General features: G+C 36.2%; 1 protein-coding gene across 1 annotated transcript; it reads left to right on the top strand.

Moving 5' to 3' along the window:
- Nucleotides 1–14,684: 14,684 nt before the first annotated feature.
- LOC107858943 (lecithin-cholesterol acyltransferase-like 4) lies at nucleotides 14,685–23,669 on the top strand. The gene is made up of 11 exons (XM_016703766.2): nucleotides 14,685–15,088; nucleotides 15,486–15,577; nucleotides 16,544–16,662; nucleotides 17,024–17,159; nucleotides 17,282–17,333; nucleotides 17,898–17,998; nucleotides 20,928–21,110; nucleotides 21,359–21,516; nucleotides 21,658–21,712; nucleotides 21,832–21,885; nucleotides 22,865–23,669. The coding sequence occupies exons 1-11, from the start codon at nucleotides 14,854–14,856 to the stop codon at nucleotides 23,279–23,281; spliced, it is 1,602 nt and encodes a 533-aa protein (XP_016559252.1). The 5' UTR covers nucleotides 14,685–14,853; the 3' UTR covers nucleotides 23,282–23,669.
- The last annotated feature ends 267 nt before the right edge of the window (nucleotides 23,670–23,936 follow it).

Below are 23,936 nucleotides of genomic sequence, written 5' to 3'. Positions count from 1 at the left end.
AAATGCATTTATTATTCAAATATTTTGGTGGTTGTAGTTCTCTTCTAGTGCCAAATCCTACTATCATTAGAAAGTTCAAACCCATTGCATGTTGCTCTATGTTATACAAGCTAATAGCTACGGTGCTCTCTCTTAGAATCAACAAGTTAGGGCTTCTTTAACCTCTAAAATATAGGCTGGATTCATCCGAGATGGAAAACACAGCCTTTTTCTCCAAGACCAAACACTCGCAACTACTTAAACACAATTATAATCACAATAACAAAGTCCCCAAAACCTGTTCAACACAATTCCTCATCATCTTCTAATGCTAATTATACCACTAATTTGAAATACTTGAAACTAATTTCTTGTACGATCTTGACCTTATACGTTTGGCCTTCTCAAAATATGTTGCGATCAACGTCAAATCCTATATTAATGGTCTTTCCCTCCAAGACCAACCCCCACAACTACTCAAACACAATTATAACCGCAATAACAAACTCCCCACACCCTGTTCGATGAAATTCCTCAATGGTAAATATGTTACTACAACAATAGCATATCCCAAGTTCAGCTTACGTTCACCTCCCCAAAAATCAAATCAATATGTTAATTATATAATGAGCTAAAATTAACACAATGCATCAATAAGCTAAAATTACCACAATGACTTTTGATGATGAATTTCATACCTGAAGAACCCTTACGGCAAAAGTCGATTCTGCGAATGTTTGAAAGTCAATTTTGGAATTTGGAAGAAAGAGAGAAAGAAAGAGATTTAACGATTTGGGCAACTTAGCCTTGGGCTTTAGAGAGCCATCGCGTGGGTTGATTCTGAAATTTAGAATAAAAAGACGAAGAAAGAGATTGAACAACGAATATTTTGGAGGAGGGTATTTTCGTCCAAAAAATATGACTTAACAAATAAAGGCTATTTTAACAAAGCCATTTTATTTGGGGCTAGAATTTGAAAGTAACTCTAATTTGGGTCTATTTTTTAGAATAACCCAAAGAAAATAAAATTACACAAATATCACGCCTACTATTTACTACAGAAGATTCATTTTAATGTGGATTTAGGCTTTGAATATAATGAAATTTTAAAATGGGTTGACTGGTTGTTCATAGGTGAAATTTTGATGAATGATTTATAAAACTAATCTTCGAGGTGTATGATAATTTTGAATTCTTGATCGACTTATTTTATAAATAAAATTTTAAGTTTAATAAGTTTTATCCCATCATAAACAAACAAAAATTAAAAAGTTTAAAACTATTCACTTTAAAGATCATAATAATAATAATAATAATAATAATTTTTGTAATTAATTTGATTTTTGAATTATCTTATAAGTAGAAGATATGTGTTATGAAATAAGAAAGAATAAAGAAGAAGAGTAGAGAGAACAGAGAGAGTATTTCTTATTTCTTCTCTTGAGGGATGATTTACAATGAAGGAAACCCTTCTATTTATAGGGGGAATTTCCCCCTAGTTTCACACTAAAAGACAAATACATCAAATCCTGATAGACATAAAATAGATCTTGATAGATCTTGATTGACATTCACTATAATTGATATATATCATAACACTTCCCCTTGAATGTCTAACAATACGCATATAGGCTGCCTCATTAAAAAACCTTACAAGGAATTCCCAGTGGGACAAAACCTCGTAAGGAAAAAAGAGTACAACGCGTATTAGCTCCCCCTAATAAGAACTTCCTTAAACCTTTACATTCCGATCTTGTGCACTATCTTTCTAAATGTTGCAGTTGGAAGAGACTTGGTGAATAAGTCAGCCACATTGTCACTTGAACGAATCTGTTGTACGTCAATATCACCATTCTTTTGGAGTTTATGTGTATAGAAGAGCTTTGGCGAAATATGTTTCGTTCTATCTCCTTTTATGAATCCTCATTTAAGTTGAGCTATGCATGGTGCATTATCTTCATATAAAATTGTGGGTACTTTGTCACATTTCATGCCACATTTTTCTCTAATGAAATGTATTATGTACCTCAACTACACACACTCTCGGCTTACTTCATCAATAGCTATAATCTCAGCGTGATTCGATGAAGTGGCTACGATAGACTGCTTTATTATCTCCAAGATATGGAAGTACCCCCACATATGAATACATAGCCTGTTTGAGACCGAGCTTTATGCGGGTCGGATGAGTACCCAGCATCAGCATAACCAACAAGATCGAAACTACAATCTTTAGAATAAAATAAGCCTATATCGGTAGTTTCCTTTAGATACCGTAATATGTGTTTGATCCCATTCCAATGTCTACTAGTAGGAGCAAAACTATACCTTGCTAGCAAATTTACTGAAAAGGTAATATCAGGCCTTGTAGTATTTGCAAGACACATTAGTGCACCAATTGCACTAAGATATGGTATTTCAGGACCAAGGAGTTCCTCATTCTTTTCTTGAGGTCGGAATGGATCCTTATTCACATCAAGTGATCGAACAACCATCGGAGTACTTAATGGATGTGCTCCATCCATATAGAATCATTTCAATACCTTTTCTATGTAGGCAGATTGATGAACAAAGATGTCGTTTGTCAAATACAGAATTTGCAAACCAAGACATAACTTTATCTTTCTGAGATCTTTCATCTCAAATTATTTCTGTAGGTAATCAATTGCCTTTTGAAGCTCTATTGGCGTTCCAATAAGGTTTATTTCATCGACATAGACAACAAGCATAACAAACTCCAACGTTGTTTTCTTTATAAAAACACATGGGCAAATTTCATCATTCGTATAACCTTCATTAAATAAATATTCACTAAGACGGTTATACCACATGCGTTCAGATTACTTTAAACCATACAATGAACTTTGCAATCTAATGGAATACATTTCCCGAGGCTTTGAACTATATGCTTTCAGCATTTTAAATTCTTCGGGAATTTTTACGTATATCTCATTATAAAGTGATCCATATAGATAGGTTGTTACCACATCCATCAAATGCATTTCAAGTCTCTCATAGACAGTGAAACTAATAAGATAACGGAATGTTATTGCATCCATAACTGGTGAATATGTCTCATCATAATTGACACCAGGCTGTTGTGAAAATCCTTGTGCAACAAGGCGTGCTTTATACCTTTGTATTTTGTTTTTCTCATTTATTTTTCGCACAAAGACTCATTTATAGCCAATAGTCTTAACACCATTAGGTGTTTGAGTTATAGGTCCAAAAAATTTACGTTTGGCAAGTGAATTCAATTCAGATTGAATTGCTTTTTGCCATTTTGGCCAGTCATTTTTTTGTCGACATTCTGTGATAGATCGAGGTTCAAGATCCTCACTGTCTTGCATGATTTTCGTTGCAACATTATATACAAAGACATAATCCACTACTATTTTAGATCGATTTAAATTATTTTCAACATCACTTGAATTTATGGATAGTTCCTCATTTTCTTGAGTCTCGGGCTTATTAATTCTTTCAGGGATATCAACATTGTTCAAATCTTGAACTTCCATTGTGGATCTTTCGTAGTGTCATCTTGACCATTTGTTTTTCTTTTTTTAGGATTTCAATCCTTAGAACCTAATGGTCTGCCATGCTTCAAGCGTGTTTTAGATTCATTATCTATGACACTAGTGGATGGTCCTTTAGGGACATCAATTTGAATTGAGATATTCTCTGCAGGAATATGTGATTTAGTGATCCTTTTTCAAATTTGTAATTGCGTTCGACATTTGATTTGCAATTCTCTATAGATGAATAATCGTTTGTACTTCTTGCTCATAAATAGAAGCACGTGGATCAAGATGAGATAGTGATGAATTTTTTCACAAAATTTCTCTTTTGATATCACTATCTTCTCCCCCTAATTATGGGAAAAGTATCTCATCAAACCAACAATCTGCAAATCGAGCAGTGAACATATCTCCCATTAATGGTTCAAGATAGCAAATAATAGAGGGTGATTCAAACCCAACATAAATTCCTAACCTTATTTGGGGGCCCATCTTAGTGCGATTTGGTGGTGCTATAGGCACATATACACCATACCCAAAAGCTCTCAAGTGAGATATATTAGGCTCTTGACCCAAAACCAATTGCAACGGAGAAAATTTATGATAATTTGTCAGTCTAAGACGAACAAGTGTTGCAGCATGCAAAATTGCATGACCCTAAACAGAAGTGAGCAACTTAGTTTTCATCAGTAATGGTCTTGCTATCAACTACAGACATTTAATTAATGACTCAGCAAGTCCATTTTGAGTGTGAACATGGGGTAAAGGATGTTCCACTCATATCCCAATAGATAAGCAATAGTCATTAAATGCTTGAGATGAAAATTCTGCAGTATTATCAAGGTGAATAGACTTAATTTGATTATCAGAAAATTGAGTCCCTAATCGTATTATTTGTGCCAATAATTTTTCAAATACCAAGTTATGAGATGAAAAAAGGCATACATGAGACCATCTAGAAGAAGCATCTATTAGGACCATAAAGTATCTAAACGACCTACTTGGTGGGTGAATTGGTCCACAAATGTCCCCATGTATGCGTTCCAAGAATACGGGGGACTCAATCCCAACTTTTGTTGGCGATGGTGTGACAATCAGCTTGCCTTGATAACAAACATTACATGAAAATTCACCATTCGAAAGAACCTTTAAGTTCTTTAACGGATGCCCATTTGAATTTTCTATTATTCGTCTCATCATTATTGATCCTAGATGTCCCAGACGATCATGCCAAAGTACAAAAGTGTTGGAATCAATAAACTTCTAGTTTACTGTAGAATGTGACTCAATTGCACAAATCTTTGTCCAATACAGGCTAGAAGATAAAGCAGGGAACTTTTCAACAACACATGTCTGCCCAGAGACATTCTTGGTGATACCAAGATATTCAAGATTAATCTCATCAAATGTCTTGATATGATAATCATTTTCACGGATATCTTTAAAACTCATTAAGTTTCTCCAAGACTTGGGAGAGAACATAACATTATTTATGATGAGTTTAGTTCCCTTGGGCAAGATTATAATGGCTTTTTTGAAGCCTTCACTCAAACTAGCACTACCAAAAATTATAGCGATATTAATCTTGCCCATGTTTAGATGTAACGCCCCGATTCGCTGAACCGGAATGCTACACGGTGCTCATGACCCCGAGGGACCACAAGCTAACTAATGACTGATATTTGTACCTATAAACTGCATAATATCTCATAAAATATGCAGAAAGATGAACTGTAAGTCCATAAGGTTCAATTCTGATACATATCTAAAAAATATGGTATAACAATACCAAAAAGAAACATAAATACTAAAGTCTGAACATCTAATTTGACATCTAGTCTGAAAGCCTCTAACTGAACTGAATAAGGAGTTGATGGGACATATCCCCAACTAACTCCAACTACTGAAATAAACTGAAAACTGAAATAGAAATAAAATCATTATGTCCTCGAAGGATGAGGACTCACGTGTAACTCTGACTGCTGATCCTGGAATCTACTGCTGATTTGGAGCTCATGCCTCTGAACCTATGGTGTAACATAAGAAAAAGCACCATAGCGCAAATGCATCAGTACGTCTGAATGTACTGAGTATACGAGTGAGGTAGGCTAAATGCAAAGGGTTATATGCATGAAAAATACTGACAGATATGAATGTGAGAGTACATAAATGCATACATAACTGTAATTGAACTTGTGGAGATACTGACTACTGAGTCTGAATACTGACAATATGAGTATACTAATAATGAGATTCTGAAAGACTGAGTTTACTGATCTTGATATTTAAATCACTACTAAGTGATGGATCTGATACTGTATTACTGAATACTGGGAGACTGATACCATATTACTGATAAATGAATGATTGTTTCTGACAGTTCAAATTTTGAAGAACTGGTCTGATTGACTATATCTGATAGTCCTGAAGCTGAGTACTGATAGCATGAGTTCTGATAACTTTAATGATTGATAGCATAAGTGACTGTATCTGACAGTCCATAAATTTGAAGGAAACTATTTGAGTTCAATTTTATTTCTGAGTTGACTGTATCTGACAGTCCTGATATATTGAAATCTGAAGAACTATCTGAGTTCTTTGATTGAGACTGATATTGAAACTGTGGGAAATAGTTATTTAACCGACATGCCCTAAATATGCTATAATAGCTAAGTTGGGGTCCAATCTCTACCCCGACTGAAGGGGTGTCAATATCGTGCCACTAGTAAGAACAGCTGTGAGTGACCCTTATCTGGTAGGTACTCAATGAGAACGGTGGGAACCCTAAACTGATGGGTTAAGCCACCTCATCAACCCTAATCTGATGGGTTAAGATGTCTCAACCTACGCTGGCTACGTAGTTCTGGAACACAAGGATTGCTACTAAGAATCACACCCTGAACTGGCGGGTGAGTTCCCATTCTTGGGTTCACTTGATGCTAAATTCTACTCCCATCTGAAGGACACTGAACTGAATAACTAAGCTGAACTGAATAACTGAACTGAACTGATTAGCTGAACTGATACTAATTAACTGGACTGATACTAATTAACAGAGCTAAACTAAGTTTACAGGATTCCAATGACTGATGAAATGTACTGAGTTCTAAGGACTGGTTGAGAGTACTGAAGTTACTGAGATTGACTATGAATACTGAGGTTACTGAAGTTACTGAGCACTGAGATTACTGAGATTACTGAGATTGACTGTGAATACTGAGGTTACTGAAGTTACTGAGCACTGAGATTACTGGACTACTAAGATTACTGAGATTGACAGTGAATACTGAGGTTACTGAAGTTACTGAGCACTGAGATTACTGAGATTACTAGACTACTGAGATTATTGAGATTTCTGATTTTTCCTGAGTCACATGACTGACTGAATTCTATAGATCATGGCTTGACTGAGAGTATCATGAAAACATGACATGGCTCTAGGCATACAGCTATATTTTTCGAGTACAAGTACCCCTAGGACTCGATGGAAGGAAACTGACACACATGACTGACTTGATCATAAAAGTAGAGTCCAAAATTTATAATATAATAAGTAAGGATCTCATACTAAGCATGGTTATCAACAATGTATTGCATGGAAAGGATTTTATATCACATGGAAGTACTTGCACAATCTTAATATCATGTTCATTGCATAATCATATTGGCAATACATACCAATAGCATGGAAGTTCATGTGGATTGCATGGTTATCATACATCTTGTTCATAAGTAGGATTTGCAAGTAAACATAGCATAATCTCATAAATATAGTTCATGAGTATTCCAACAACATTTACAAGGCACATTATCAACATAGAAGTCATTGGGACGTAAGGGCATATCATGAATCCTTCACTTAGTCACAATTTAGCTATATTGCATGATTTCTAGTTCCTTAGGCATTTTATCGAACACCTTACATGCACATCTTAAGCATAGGTGAAATTATCAAATTATACATCATGAACAACCAAATTTACATGTTTTCAACTCATATGATATCATGAATTCACAAAAACATATAAAGATTCCATCTAGGGAATCACCCAATATCAACAACATGACCATCAACACCCAACAATATAGAAATCATACTTTATAATGAAAAAGAGGAAAAACAATCAAGCATCAACATGGGTATGATCATATCACCACAATCAACCAAGATTTTGTATTTTAAAGATGGATTCTTGAACTCTATGAATGAATTAAAACCATAGATGAACACTACGCATACCTTAGAAGGAAGATTCTTGATGATTGATGGAGGAATTTCCTTGAAATCGGATCTTCAAGATTACTTATGCAACCCTAGTTGTTTTTCTCCTTTAGTGCTCTTGGATGATGAGCTTTGAGATGAAAATAGGGTTGCAGTATGTTTAGAAGAAATAAATTTCGTAGGGTTAAGTTTAGGGACGTGTAAGGAGTATTTAAAGACTTAATTCCCTTTAAAATAACTCAAGACGAAGTGTTTTTGACACCTGAAATTGGCTTAGGAGGTGCCCAAGTGATCGCCTATGCTTGGGTTGGGCGGTGCCTAACCAATCGCCTATGCTTGGGTTAGGCGGCGCCTAACCAATCGCCTAGGCTTACTGCCTCTCACGAAAATGGGCATAACTTTTTGCTCGGGTATTGGATTAAGGCGAAATTGGTATTGTTGGAAAGCTAATTCAATTATCTACAATTTGGTGGGTAGAAATATGAAAAAATACCATATTAACATCAAGTTATACTCATTCAAAGATGACCCTTGCAAAATCAAACACTAAAACTTGATGGATTCAAAAACTCTTAGCTTGTATTACCTTAAGTGACTCATATGAACATGCTTAATGTATCATAAGCTATCTTATCACTAGGATACTCATTGTAAGTCATGCACTAAAGTGCTACTCACAGGATAGGAGGTTTCATACGTAGGAAAAATGGTTCGTCTCCTAGTTTAGAAACATACGGGGTATTACTTTAGATGAGAGAAATATTTCTCGTCTTTGAATATTGCATGTGTAGTGCCAGAATCAATCAAACAAATATCTTCACAATTTGACAGCTTACTTTGAAAATTATTTTTATCTTCAAATAAAATGACATACACCAAATAAGATATATATTAAATTTTTGTTACAAAGTGAAAGCTTATACTATCAAAAATTATTAATCACACTTTACTAAACAAAAAAAAAATATTTCCAATTAATACGTGATTAGCTTAGCTTAGCATTTTATTTTTCAATAGTTAAAGAAAAAAAATAGCTACATGGCATGTGCAAAAAAAAAAAAATTACTTTTCAACAGATTTGATAAACACATAGTAAACCTAATAAACAGCATGCATATTATCTGACAATTGGTATTAATGATAAAGAAAGAAAAAAATAAAAAAATTACTATGTATAATGTTTAAAAGCACACGTAGGAAGATTAGTAAGTTAAATTACTATGTATAATGATTACTATGTATACTTGAATGTAGTGTTGATGTTTTACATGAATAGCACAGCAAGGTTACACTAATTTTATTACTTTACCACTTATTGTATAAGTTGCAGTACCTTAATTATTAGGTCACCTCATGTTATAGTTAACTGATACATAGTGATGATGAAAATATTGAAGAGGTACTGTCAATGATTATTCTTATTTTTTTTCAATAAATAATGGTAAAATTAAAATTCAATTCAATTTAATAATAAACTACAATAATATAATTGAACTTAATAAAAATTAATCAAAAACTAATACTCATGCAAACAACTACTTTTACATGATTCTTTATTTACTAACTTTTAGCAATAATAAAAAAAAGTTTAAGAAAAGCAGTCATTCTTCCATGTTAACGGAACCATCACCAATCAAGTGATCAATCTTTCCTTCAGGGTGCTCGCAAAAGTCTGCTACATCCAAGCATGTGATGTCAACATTATTTTCAGAGAGAAAGTTAGCCTCGACATTTCTCTCTTTCTTCTTTAGTGATACTTGATAAAGATCAACCAAGTGCTTGAGAGCACGACAATCACGTGAATAAAATGTCCTTTTCCACCATATCGGAAACAAGTAACTGCTTCACGTTTCTCATCTTTTCTTTTTTTATTTGATGAATGATTAACAGCCGGAACAGGGTTTCTTTCTAGGTTATTGTGACCACAACCACGACCACGTCCACGACCAGGGTCGCGACCTTTTCCACGCCTAGCATGGTGAGCGTGACATCATTCACTTCAGGTAATGGTGCAGATCCAGTTGGTCGGTTCTCGTGATTTTTCATCAACAAATCATTATTTTTTTCAGCCACGAGAAGATGAGAATTCAGTTCAGTATACTTCTTGAAACCTTTTTCTCTATATTGTTCTGTAAGAGCACATTCAAAGCATGAAAAGTGAAGAGCATCTTTTCCATCATATCATTATCATTTACCATCTCTCCACAAAGTTTTAATTAAGAAGAAATTCTAAACATGGCAGAATTGTATTCATGACTAGACTTGTAGTCTTGAAATCTTAGATGCATTCACTCATATCGTGCTTTTGGGAGGATGACCATCTTTAAGTGGTCAAACCTTTCTTTTAGGCCATTCTACAATACGAGTGGATCCTTAGTAGTAAGATAATCAATTTTTAGTACTTCGTCAAGATGATGACGCAAAAAAATCATAGCCTTAGCATGATTTTGACTAAATATTGTATTTCATTCTTTATGGCATCTCCAAGACCCATAGCATCTAGGTGGATTTCTGTAACGCCCCGAGATCGCATCCCAAGACGTCACACGGTGCTTATGACCCCGAAGGACAACAAGTTAACCCTTTACTGATATCTGTACCTGTACACTGCGTAATATCAGAAATAAATGTGGAAACTAGCCATAAGGTTCAACACATCAATGAATACTCAAAATATAGGAAACTGAATACTAATATATCCGTTTGAAAAACCTCTAAATAGTCTGAACTGCGGAGTTGATGGGCTATGTCCCCAACTAACTCTATCAACTAAGAATAAACAAAATCTGATGCAGTAAAAGTAAACTGAGATTCGTCCTCGAAAGAAGAGGACTCACTGCTACTGTTGCTAGCTGGAACTGAAATGCTGAGGATACTGTGGATACTGTGCCTCTGAACCTATGGTGCCAAATAAAACACCATAGCGCAAATGCATTAGTACAGGAATGTACTGAGTATGTAGACGAGGTAAGGCTAAATGTAAAGGCTCATGCGTGCACAATATCAAAACTGGATAATCATGAAAATGCCGCACGAGAACACATACATGAATGCCAGACCATAATCATAATCATCGCAACTCTAGATACTGAAACTCGGATACCACTTTACCGCAGACTGAACTCACTACTGACACTAAGATACTAAATCACTGATTCATCTGATACTGAGAATTGAGGATCTAGATGTACTTATATCAAGGACTAAATTCTGAGCTTTACTACTTTCGACTGACAGGATTTGAGATCAACCTCTCTAACGGATGATTTTAGAAACTATTATCAATGATAAGAAATATGAATATATCTGAATCTGACAACAAGGATACTCAATAGAATCTGAGATTGTGAATCAAGCCTATCTGGCAGCATATCTCTGAATAAGATATCAAATAACTATATATAAGACAAAGCCTATCTGTTGGGATGGTCCATGAATCAATGGAACTATCTGAGTTCCTCACTAAGATAAACGACTGTACCATACAGTCCTGATTTCTGAAGATTAATACTGAAACTGCAACTGTGGGAAGTAGTCACTTAACTGACATGCCCTGACCTACCACAGGCGGGGTCCAACCTCTACCCCCAGTTGAGAGGGTGCCAATACCGTGCTACGGGTAAAGATATTATCTCTTATTTCTGGTCAGTCCTCTCTGACGAATGACCCTCAGTAAGAAGTCGACCTAAGGCAATATAATAGTCAAATACTCTCTCTCTGAAGGTGACAGGCTTTTCTGACGGTGACTTGTATCTTGTGCTGGCTATGCAGTTCTGGAGGTCAGGAATTACTACTAACGACTCCGGCCTCTCTCTCACTGATGGGAGGAGCCGCCATCCTCTTCCTCGCTCGGTGCTAGTTTCTACTCCCAACTGAAAAACTCTTAACTGAATTCTTAACTGCACACAACTGAACTGAATCTAATACAGATCATATTTCTCAAAAGATCTAACTGAGTTACGCTGAGATCACTTGGTTCTATATCTGATAGAATGTTATTAGATAATGGTATATGACCCATGATACAGAGCTTGAATAGATTATTTGGTCACTTCTGAGATTAGAATTGAATACTTGCATACTATTGGATCTGAGCTGATTATAGGACTGAGGCTAGATTACTAGCGATACGGATATTACAGAGATTACTGAGATTACTTAGCTTTCTTAAGTTCTGCAATTATCTGAGGATACAGAGTTTTATAGTTCACTGAGTTCTGAGAATCATGGCTCGACTGGAATTATTGTGAAACTGACACGGGCTCTAGACAGCAGCTAAATTATCAGGTATAAAAACCCCCAGGACTTGATAACATAAAATAAAATATAATCATCCATCTATCATCACAACCATTCATTCATTAACATCATCACAATTATTCATTCATCATCACAGTCATACATTTATCATCATTATCATTAAAGTATCTCTTCAAGCATTTAGGAATCATATCATATGTTCATCCTCACAATCACTAAGACATCACTTTAAGAATTTAGGGATCATAAACATATAATAGCGTAGGGAAAACATGCTACTAAATCATACTCCATTCAACAAGGTCTTTCAATAAACACTAGACATGCACGGGTTCACACCTAATTGGGGATTTCATGGTACACATAGTTCTCAAGTCTTATACATGGAGAGGAATGCATATAACAACATGCTATACGTCCATCGACCTAGCTTCATAAATATTTTGAACAACAACCATAACACATAACAATATCATAGAAGTCATTATTTTCATAAGGGTGAAGCATGCATTTGTCATTTAGGTCATAATTTAACTACAATACATGATTTCTAGTCTCTTGTGCATTTTATCAAACATCTCACATGCATGACTTAGGCATAGGTGTAATCATCAACATACTCACCATGATCAACCAAATTTACATGTTTTCAACTCATATAATATCATAAATTCATACAAACCACATAAATATTCCATCTTGGAAATCATTCAACATCATCAACAAGTACATAATCCATTTACCACACAAATACCACATACTAAGGCCAAGTCTTGATAATCTTGTACACAAACATAAATCACAACTTAATCATAGCAAAAACATCAATTTCAACTCACAAGAATCATTAAAAATTCATAAACATAAATCTTTGAGATTTAGAAAAGGGTACTTGAGCTTCTTGGATGAAAGGGACCCAAGAATCAACATCTACATACCTTGGGAAAACTCTTTCCTTGAAAGCCTTTGGAGAGATTTCTTGATTTTTCCCTTGATTTTTCTTGATTTTGCTTGAAGAAGAAAAAGGGGATTTGATTTGGAAACCCTAGTTTTCTTGGGTGGAAGAAAGAGAAAATGAGGCTCAAAGCCCTTAAGTGGGTATTTATAGAGGTTGGGAATGAGTGGAAAAGATCAAAATACCCTTGAGAAAATTATAGACTGGAGCCCGATTTTTGATCCTGGCGCAATGTACCACAATCGCGGACCTTCACTGGATTTTGACAATTGACAAATTGCACAGTGGTGCGACACGGTGGCAATCACTTTGCCACCTTGGTGCGAACTGGAACTATACCGCGACGCGGAGGAATCACGGAGGCTTGCTGGAATTTGACGATTGTCATTTTGGCTAGCTCTGCGACACGCCAGAAGGCCAGGTGACACACTGTCTCAGTAAAATGGCTCCAACTCTTCACCTGAGTGTCTATTTTGGGTGAATTTGGTATCGATGGAAAACTTATTCAATGCTCTACATGGCAAAAAATAGAAATTAGGAAAATTCCACACGATTCAAAATATTTCATACTTGAGAAGGTACTTCTGAAACTTTTAGACTCGGATTTTCGCTTTACTGGATACGCTTTAAGGCTCAGACTGGAAGAGGACTTGCGGGGTATTACAATTTCAGCATCCAACACCCATGAAGTATAGTTCTTGCCCGAACTTTGAAGGGAAACGCACTCACACTTTGTAAGATTGTTAGCCATATAGTAAATGGAAGAAAAATAATAATACCTTAGCCTTAGCCTTCAAATTAGAGTCTCGTGTTGATAATGTGCTATGAAATAAGAAAGAATAAAGAAAAAGAGTAGAGAGAACAGAGAGAGTAATTCTTATTTCTTCTCTTGGGGGATGATTTACAATGAAGGAAGCCCTTCTATTTATAGGGGGAATTTGCCCCTAGTTTCACACTAAAAGACAAATACATCAAATCCTGATAGACATCAAATAGATCTTGATAGACATTTATTATAATTGATATATATCATAACAATATGTGTGTATACTTGAATAATCAACATTATAAATCATTACCACTTAGTGCGCTGATAGTGAAATGGAGGATTAGTCTCACGGCTGTCGGCTATGGGGATACCTTGGAAAACAAAAAAAAATAATATAAATTTGAAAATTATAAAAAATCGCCAACAATAATAATATATCCAAGGGACAATGTACTTTTATTCACAGATGAGGTAGAAAGACTATTTTCGATAGATTCAAGGCGCAAGATACAAACATGCTAGCAAAAGATGTAATGTAAGATGATAACAATAATAACAGATAATAGCAGAATAATATCACAATAAAATGATACTAAAATCAAACAACTTGAAACAATAAATAGTAACAAACATTGAAGAACAAGAAACTACAAAAATAATCTCGCAACTACTAGTTAGGCAACAAGTCAATACAACTCCTGTGTACGAACTCCTACCAACTAACTAATCTTTTATCTTTAATTTTATTTAAATCTGTTAGAACATCATATTCTCGATAAACTGCAGAACCCACGACAGAATAATATAAGTAAACAAATTATTTTATTGAATAATTTTCCTAACTTGATTGACTATCCAAAAACTTACAACTAATGAATCATGGACTAAACGAAAATCATTATCTACAATAATCTACTTTATCGCGAAACACGTGAATTCTCTCCATGCAAGCCTTTATCTACTTTGAGGGTAAAACAGTAATTTGCCATCACCATAATCAATGTTCCTAAAAATAATAAAGACGTGGAAATAGACTTCCGATTCTCTTAGTCACTTTCCTTCTATTCCACGGCTTTTCTCCTCATTATTTGACCAAACCCTAATTATTTGACCCGCTTACCCCCTTCAATTTCTGGAATCGATACCCAAAATGTTGCTAGATGAGCTTGTGAAGTCAATTGAGATGTGGTTGAAGCTTATCAAGAAGCCTCAGGAGTACATTGACCCGAATCTTGACCCGGTTCTGTTAGTTCCAGGTGTAGCCGGGTCGATTCTCAACGCTGTTGATGACAAAACGGGTCGGACCGAACGGGTTTGGGTCAGAATTCTTGGTGCTGATCATGAGTTCTGTGACAAGTTATGGTGTCGCTTTGATCCTTCTACTGGTAATAGCTTCAATTTTCATCATTTTTTGTGTTGACTTTTTAAAAAAAAAATTTTTTTTTTATAATCGTGGTGTTCGGACGAGCTACCTGTCACCTGCACCAGTAACTTGACATGTATACCTGAGAACTCGTGGTGCTCAACCCACTTTATTGACCACTAGGCCACAGCGTTGAAGTGTGTTGATCTTTTATTCTTTGTTGTTAAGAATGTACAGTATTTTCTCTATTTTTTTTTCTTATAATTATTGATAATTTCTGTTTTTTGTGCTGTTAAAGGCTGTATTTTTTATGTAATTTATCTTATTTTATAAATTGAAAAGAGGAAAGGGAATATGAAGCTGTGTTTTAGGTGTAAATTTCCTGTTCATATTTTTTGTTCGTGGATGTTATGAAACAGGTAGAACTGACAATTTAGATCCCGACACAAGCATTGAGGTCCCGGAAGACAGATATGGACTATATGCTATTGATAATCTGGACCCCGACATGGTTAGCTTCCGCTGTCTATGTTTAGTCATTGTGTTGGGATCATTGAAGGTTATTTATTTAGTTATTTGTTAGTGCTAATCATTTGAAAACCCCGCGTACATAATTGGACTGGAGCACTGCTAAGACTTGTGCCAATGATAAATCAAACAACTATTTTGTCCTATTTCAAGAGCGATTTCACAAACTAAATGATAATGCATTATGGATTGGGGTTTTACGTGCTGAATCAGTGTTAACAAGGATGGGAATTGGAATTTGACAAAGAGAGGGAAGCGCCCATACGACTTTTTGCTTCTATATTTTTTGGAAGATCCTAGTAGTATAATCTCTCTCTGAAAGTTATCGTATTTGAGCATTTCATTGTGCATGTAACATCTATTTTGAGTTATGGAGTATTCGCGTAGACTGGTATATGTATTTCAAGGCAATACATTGTGCATTGGGTTGGTCAGGTGTAGTAGATCTTTGACTAGCTTTTCGGCTAAGAGATTTCCAGTAAGTTCTTTCTCTTTAAATAAGCAGCACGGACAATTATTCTTTCATCTGCTAATCATGTACTATTTCAAGGGAATAAGTAGACAGATTACAGGTTTTAGGAATGCACACAGTAAAGTGTAAACAGCATAGATATTCATTGAACAAATCAGTAGTTATCACAAAGAGGAGTCATTTTATAAAGTTCCTTACCGTTGAGGGTGGCACGAGGTAGAATGCAGCAAGGTCAAATCCTTCTGGTGTGTAGGCAAAATAAAATGGTCAGGGAGGCTGCAATGTATTAGGGGGCAGGACAAAAGTGCTATAATGCTAGAACCTTTGAGTACAAGAGAGAATGAAGGCTTTGTGTCATGAAACCTAGTGATCTTTTTCTTAACGATTCAGTTGTATGTGCTAAGTTATTTAAGTCGATATAGTAATGACTTTTATGAAATCAGAAGTTTGACTGCTTTGCCTGGTCCTCTTTTGCAGATTATTGGGTCTGATTGTGTGTATTATTTCCATGATATGATAGCTGAGATGCTCAGCTGGGGTTACCAAGAAGGAAAAACACTCTTTGGGTTTGGCTATGATTTCCGGCAAAGCAACAGGTAGCTGCTGGTCATTTTATAGTATTAATCATGATTTCCAGTAAATGTTTTCCCTGTTAACTATCCTTCAACTATTGTGATCACTAATTTTGGGTGTTTCTTAATCCCCCTTGAAGAATTGAAGCAGAGATGTCTTCTACAGATTTAATCTCTTGCTTAACAATATGTGGGCGAGGTCAATAACCACATACTGTTGATGTGGTGTTTCTCCATTATCATATTTTAATATTGTTTACTATCTGAATTTTGCGAATGACTCACTCAAACATTACTATTACATATGTATTATCTTTTCCGTTGAAAATGTTTCCATATTTTGATGCTGAAAATGTCCTGTTATCCCTTTTTTTTTTTTTTCCAGGCTTCAGGAAAGAATGGAGTGTTTTGCTCAAAAGCTAGAATCCATACATACTGCTTCAGGAGGCAAAAAGATAAATATCATAAGTCATTCTATGGGTGGTCTTCTGGTTAAATGTTTCATGGCTCTTCACAGTGATGTAAAGCCTCTTTTTCCCTTTCACTTTTGTACTTCTGCCCTGCTTCATCACTTCCCAACCATTCCTCTTGGCCTAAGAAGATTTATTTTAGTTTTAATCTTGTAAGATTGTTGTATTTGCAGATTTTTGAAAAGTATGTGAAGAATTGGATTGCAATCGCTGCACCATTCCAAGGTAAGCGTCTCTTTTGTAATTTCAAGTTTGATGTCTCCGCATGTTTCTAGTTTAGGCAAGGTATATATTTCATATTAACTTTTAAGATTGCTTTGGAAGTTTTCTTCTATCTATTCATATACGTATACAAATACACCTCAAATCTTTGTATTTGTAAATATTGATACAATCCTTCCTCACTCTTTTATTTTTTAGGAGGTGGGGGGAACTGGGAAAATAGGTGTCGTGTATTACATGTTTCTAGTTTAGGCAAGGTATATATTTCAGATTAACTTTTCTAAGATTGCTTTGGAAGTCTTCATCTATCTATTCATATACGTCACAAATACACCTCAAATATCCATTCATGTAAATATACAGGGATAAGCATGGTTAAAGACAGAACTGCCCTTAATACACCAAACCAAATAGTGAATAAGAAATGATCTCAACATATCTAAGTCCACAACATTACTAATACACTTTATTCAGTACTATTCTTGTATACTCTACAAATGAGCCCTTACTGTTTTCAATTTGATATTCTGATTGTGCGGGTCGTCTATGTGGTTGATCATGTTACAGGTGCTCCTGGATATATTACCTCTTCATTGTTGAACGGAACGTCATTTGTGCATGGGTGGGAAGAGAGGTTTTTCATATCCAAATGGAGTATGCATCAACTGGTTTGTATTTCAATGCTACTTGACTTTTACTATGATCACTCTTTTCTTTCTTTCCTCCACCCATTTGCATACTTCATTATCTAGATTTCTTGCACTGTTTTGTTAGACAATAGCCAGTATCCTTTTCAATCATTACAAAAATAGTAAGTGTTTTTTCTTTGTTTCTGCCATCTTTTTGAATTTTGTGTGTCTAGATTTTTATGTATACATCAACAACAACATACCTAGTGTATTCCCACAGTGGTGGGGGTCTGGGAAGGGTAAATGTACGCAGTCCATACCACTACCTCCGAAGAGGTAGAGAGGTTGTTTCTGATAGAACCCCGGCTCTGGACAAAAAGATAGTAAACAAAGACGTAATAAAACATGAAACAAGATGAAATAACAGAAATAAGACACCCACAAAGTATTACTGTACACTATCAAACCGAAGCACACAACTCACTCAAACTCTCTTAGCTAGAAACTCCAACCTATGCACAAAGTCCTACGACTACTAGCAAGGCTACGCCCACATGCACTAGACCTATAACCTAATTCGCATCCTTCATAGCTTTCTATCTAAGATCATGTCTTCAGTAATCTGTAACTGCTCCATGTCACGTGTAATCACCTTCCTCCAGTATTTCTTCAGCCTACCTTTATCCTGCCCGAAACCATCCAAAGCCAATCTCGCACACTTACGAACTGGGGCATCAGTGGCCCTCCTCATAACATGGCCAAACCATTTCAACCTCACTTCCCGCATCTTGTCCTCCACCAAAGCCACTCCTACCTTCTCCTGAATAGTTTCATTCCTAACCCTATCTCTCCGAGTAAGTCCACACATCCAATGCAACATCCTCATTTCCGTTATCTTCAACTTTTGGATGTGAGAGTTCTTGACTGGCCAACACTCTGCTCCATACAGCATGGCCTCTGCTTCATACAGCATGGCCGAACGGACTTACACTCCGTAGAATTTGCTTTTTAGCTTGGGGAGTGCCTTCTTATCTTATAGAACTCCCGAAGCGAGCCTCCATTTCATCCACCCTGCCCTAATACAGTGAGTGACATCCTCGTCAATCTCTCGATTCCCTTGAATTATCAACCCAAGATACTTAAAAATATCCCTCTTACAAACACCCTGGGAATCCAATTTCACTACTACCTCGTCCTCATGCTTCACGTTATTGAACTTGCATTTCAAGTACTCCGTCTTGGTCCTACTCAATCCGAACTCTTTAGACTCCAAGTTTTGTCTCCGAACCTCTAATTTACATTAACACCACCTGAGTCTCATCAATCAAAACTACATCATTCACAAATAGCATGCACTAAGGCACCTCTCATTGATACGCCGTATCAAAATATCTATCACCAAGGCGAATAAAAATGGGCTAAGAGTTGATCCCTGATGCAACCCTGTCAAGACAAGGAAATGCTCCGAATCTCCTCCTACCGTCCTCATCCAAATCTCCACTCCATTATACATGTCCTTAATCGATCTAATGTACGCCATAGGGACCCTCTAGCCTCCAAGTATCTCCAAAGAACCTCCCTAGGGACTGTCGTATGCCTTCTCAAGTTCGATGATCACCATGTGTAAGTCCCTCTTTCTCTCTCTATACTGCACCATTAATCTCCGCACAAGGTGGATTGGCTCTGTCGTCGAGCGACCGGGCATAAATCCAAACTGATTCTCAGAAATAGACATGATTATCCTCAACCTCCACTCGACCTCCCTCTCCCAAATCTTCATAGTGTGGCTCAACAATTTAATACCCCTACCCTTATAGTTGTAACTCTGAATGTCACCCTCGTTCTTGTATAAAGGAATCATCATACTCCATCTCCAAGCCTTGGTCATCTTTGCCGTCTTGAAAATGCCATTAAACAATTCGGTCAGTGCCTTGCCAATAATCTTCCAAAAATCCACTAGTATCTCATCAGGCCCCGTTGCCCTACCCCTATACCTCTTTGCCTCCTCAATCTTAAAACACCTACAATAACCGAAATCACGACACCCCTTTGAGTGCTCCAACTCTCCGAACACAATGTCTTTGTCCCCCTCGTCATTCAAGAGTCTATGAAAATACGACTGCCACCTTCTCTTAATTTGAACGTCCTCCTCCAATACTCTGTCATCCCCCCCTGATGCACTTCACTTGGTCGAGGTCATGGGCCTTTAGCTCCCTAGCCTTGGCATGCCTATACAACCACTTTTCCCCGGCTCTCTCTTCTAATCCTGCTTGCAAACTCTCAAAAGCTGCCATCTTAGAAGGCGTAAGTGCCAACTTAGCCTCCTTCCTGGCTAACTTGTACTCCTGTTTCTCCTCACCATCCTTACTCTCTACCAACTTAGCATTAGCCACCTTCATGTAAAACTGTAATTAATGATAGGTGGAGGCATTGTGCACTATGATCTATTCTTCCTTTTCTGCTTTCTTTCATCCATTTGCATGCTTTGTTATGTAGATTTCTTTGACTCTTTTGTCGGCCATTGCCCAGTTCAGCATCCTTTTCAATCATTATGAAAATAGTCATTTTTCCTTCTTTGTTTCTACCATCTTGTTGAATTTTGTGTCTAGATTTTTATATTTGTTAGTTAATGTAAAACTGTAATTAATGGTAGGTTGAGGCTTGGTTTTGCATATTTTTGGAGGCTCTATGTTTCTTAATTTGATTTAACCATTGTGCTACTCATACATTCATAGAGTTGGTTTTGTTCATAATATAATCTCCTTTCTGATTATTCGGTGTGCCATTTTGTCTTTTTCTTGGGTAGTTTCTTTGATCTATTTATTGGTTAGACTTCAGTTGCATATTAAGGCATCCCTTACTGGGAATATGTCTAGCAACACGGATAAGAGGATAGTTTGTTATAATTCTGTGAGCGCTATATTACTCTTTTTGGTAAATCAACTACATTTGTTATTTGATCTTGCAGTTGATCGAGTGTCCGTCAATATACGAATTAATGGGATGTCCTGATTTCAAATGGGAACATGCACCAGTTTTAGAAATTTGGAAGGAAAAGTCTAACAGTAATGGAGAGGCCACCGTTGTACTCGAGACTTACTCTCCACTGGAAACTATATCAGTGTACGAGCAAGCTCTTTCTAACAACAAGGTGAGCTGGCCGTGGAATAGCATGTCAAACATTTTTTTACTGAAAAGCTGGTGTTCATGAGGTTTTCCCATTGCAGGGTTTTTGCATAGGCCATAGATTTATCATTGAAGTAAAATGCATTTCCTTTTACCCCTCTCTTGAGCTGTCTGTATATTGAACTTGAACCATACACATTATTGTTGTTGCTATTGTTTCATATCTTTGGATGTTGAAGGGTAACCATAAAATTCGTATATCTGTCTTTGCAGGTTACTTATAATGGAGAGAAAATTTCTTTACCTTTCAATCTGGAACTCTTGAAATGGGCTAATAAGACCCGAGAGATTTTGTGCCATGCGAAGATCCCTGATAAAGTTAAGTTCTACAACATCTATGGGACCAATTACAAGACGCCTCATAGTGTCTGGTACTATTTTCTTTCTTAAATATTTGGATCTCAATTTTTTATTTATCTAAAGATGGATGTCTATAATGAATATTTGTAGCTTATGTACTGTTTATACTTCTAATTCATGAGAAACTGATCACCGAATTGGCTTCTCTGCAGTTATGGAAGTCAGAATGCACCTATTTCTGATCTTCAACAATTACCATTTATCCAGGTAACATCGTTCTATTCGATTTTGGACTAGTGTGACTGGATACTTAATTATTTATTTTCATATTTCCTATTATTTTTTCATACTGGTCTCTCTGACTAGCATTTTTTATGCATATTCAGTCTGAATACATATCGGTTGATGGAGATGGTACAGTTCCAACAGAATCTGCGAAGGTATGTGCTCTACTTTTTGCCTCATGTAACAGTGATATGATTTTTTTAAAAAAAATTACTTTTCTGTAGAGATCTTCAATAATTCTTTAGACCAACTTGTATGATCTCTTTTGCTTGCCATTTGAAGCAATGTATCATAGAACGTGGTATGGACCTGTTTTTAAGTTCAAAGGCGTCACACTAGTGTTATTTTTTCTGCTTGGACTTGGGATGTGGTCGGGGAGACTGGAGGGAAGGAAAGAGTAAAACGTATATTTGGTTATAGCAGATTCTTTAGGCCAAGTCCTTTCATGTTTTCTTAACATGTTGTCTTTAGGGTTAATGCAATATTACCATTTCTCATTTTTTGTCATTGTTGCCTCTCTGAATTGCTGTTACCATTTCTTCTCAAAAAAATTGTTCTTACTATTTAGGATGTTAACTTGCACAAGATTTTAGCTTTAGTAGTTACATCTTTAAAATTGAGCATCTTAGATATCTGCCTAGTGTTGTTTTCTCTTGTATCCTTTCATTTCCTGCTTTTGGATGTTGGAATTTGAACAAAGTTCACTTTTAATAAGAGCGCTGTTGAAAACTAAGTAACTTCAGGGACCAGGGCGTGGTTCGCTTTTTACTCCTGGTAATGTAAAAAGAGAAAAAAGCCACTCTATACGTTCAGATGGTGAGGGTGCTTACCAGGAAGATGTGGATTCTTGTTGATTTCTTTTGGTGCCTAAGTCTGAGCTAGTGCTGTTTAAGGGCTGCAAGGGACAAGGTTCCTGTCAAAAGGAGAAAAAATTGGAAGTATTTAAGAAAAAGTTTATTTAAATTTGAAACTGTGGTCACCATTGGATTTTTCTGCTAACATACCCTGCATGCTACTGTGAGAAGTGATTGTTTACTCTGCTTCCTTATTTCCTGATAAATGTTGAAGTAATACGGTTTAATGTTGCTGTCCTTCTAAAAAATATATGGTTTAATGTGCTATACTTTTTGGCAGGCTGATGGGCTTAATGCAGAAGCTAGGGTTGGAGTCCCTGGGGATCACAGAGGAATCATCTGTGACCGCCATGTGTTTAGAGTGATCAAGCACTGGTTAAGAGCAGATCATGATCCTTATTACAATCCAATCAACGATTATGTTATCTTACCCACTGCATGTGACATCAAAAGGCGCCACAAGAAAGGCTTAGATGTAACTTCTCTTAGAGAGGAGTGGGAAATTGTTTCAGAAAGCCAGGACGGCGATGAGAATGCAGCTAGTGGAAAGGAAAAGGTGGGTTATATATCTTTCTCTCATGTCGGAGGTGACAATACTACTTGGGAAGAAGCTCACGCGACTGTCGCTGTCCACCCTAAAAGTGAAGGTAAGCAGCATGTAGAGTTAAATGCCGTCTCTGTCTCTGCGAGTGCTTGAAACTTTATTTTACCACAAGATGAAAGGAGCTCTACTGTTGTGTATCTATCTGCATGTTCTTGCTGATCTCTTCTGTATATACAAACTAATCGTATTCCTGAACTCTCGAGATGAAAAGGCAATGAAGCAGTGGACAGAACCGTGTGTGTATATAGATGTGCATATCATTATACTCGAGAGTATGTACTATGGATCAATCAAATGAGAGACTTGGTTTCTTGTATATCACTTGTTACATTAAACGCGAATCTCAAATGTGAAACCACAGCATGTGTTGATGATGTTATAAGCTACTGTTGTTGTACCAATCAAAAAGTGGTTGGTATTTGAATTCAGAACAATATATTAGGCTCAAAATAGCGCAGAGACCAGGGACATTTTATTTTTTTGTTTGGTGTTAAGATTTTCCTATTATTTCATGATGAAATCATTTTCAGACGTCGTTGCAGGAAAAACGTCTTTTATCAAAAGGAAAAACTACCTGTCATCTATAGACAAAAAAAAGAAGAAAGAAAAAGGAGTCATTTACAAGTACCTCAACCTGTACTTTACGATACTTGCTGCAACCAGTGCTTAGATATTAGTAGTCTTATCTTATCTTTGGGGCCAAAAGAAAAATCATCAATATATAATGGCATCCTATTGCAAGTGCTTA

The sequence above is a fragment of the Capsicum annuum genome, chromosome 2 (genome assembly GCF_002878395.1).
Source record: "Capsicum annuum cultivar UCD-10X-F1 chromosome 2, UCD10Xv1.1, whole genome shotgun sequence".
In the NCBI taxonomy this organism is placed as follows: domain Eukaryota; kingdom Viridiplantae; phylum Streptophyta; class Magnoliopsida; order Solanales; family Solanaceae; genus Capsicum; species Capsicum annuum.
This window is presented reverse-complemented; position numbering and strand designations above follow the sequence as displayed.

Bases quoted from the DNA above. Each gene is read 5' to 3' on its own strand.
- LOC107858943 (XM_016703766.2), top strand. From the start codon at position 14,854: ATGTTGCTAGATGAGCTTGTGAAGTCAATTGAGATGTGGTTGAAGCTT. The intron at 17,334-17,897 runs GTAAGCGTCTCT...ATCATGTTACAG, and splicing joins AATCGCTGCACCATTCCAAG to GTGCTCCTGGATATATTACC. The intron at 17,999-20,927 runs GTTTGTATTTCA...TTGATCTTGCAG, and splicing joins AATGGAGTATGCATCAACTG to TTGATCGAGTGTCCGTCAAT.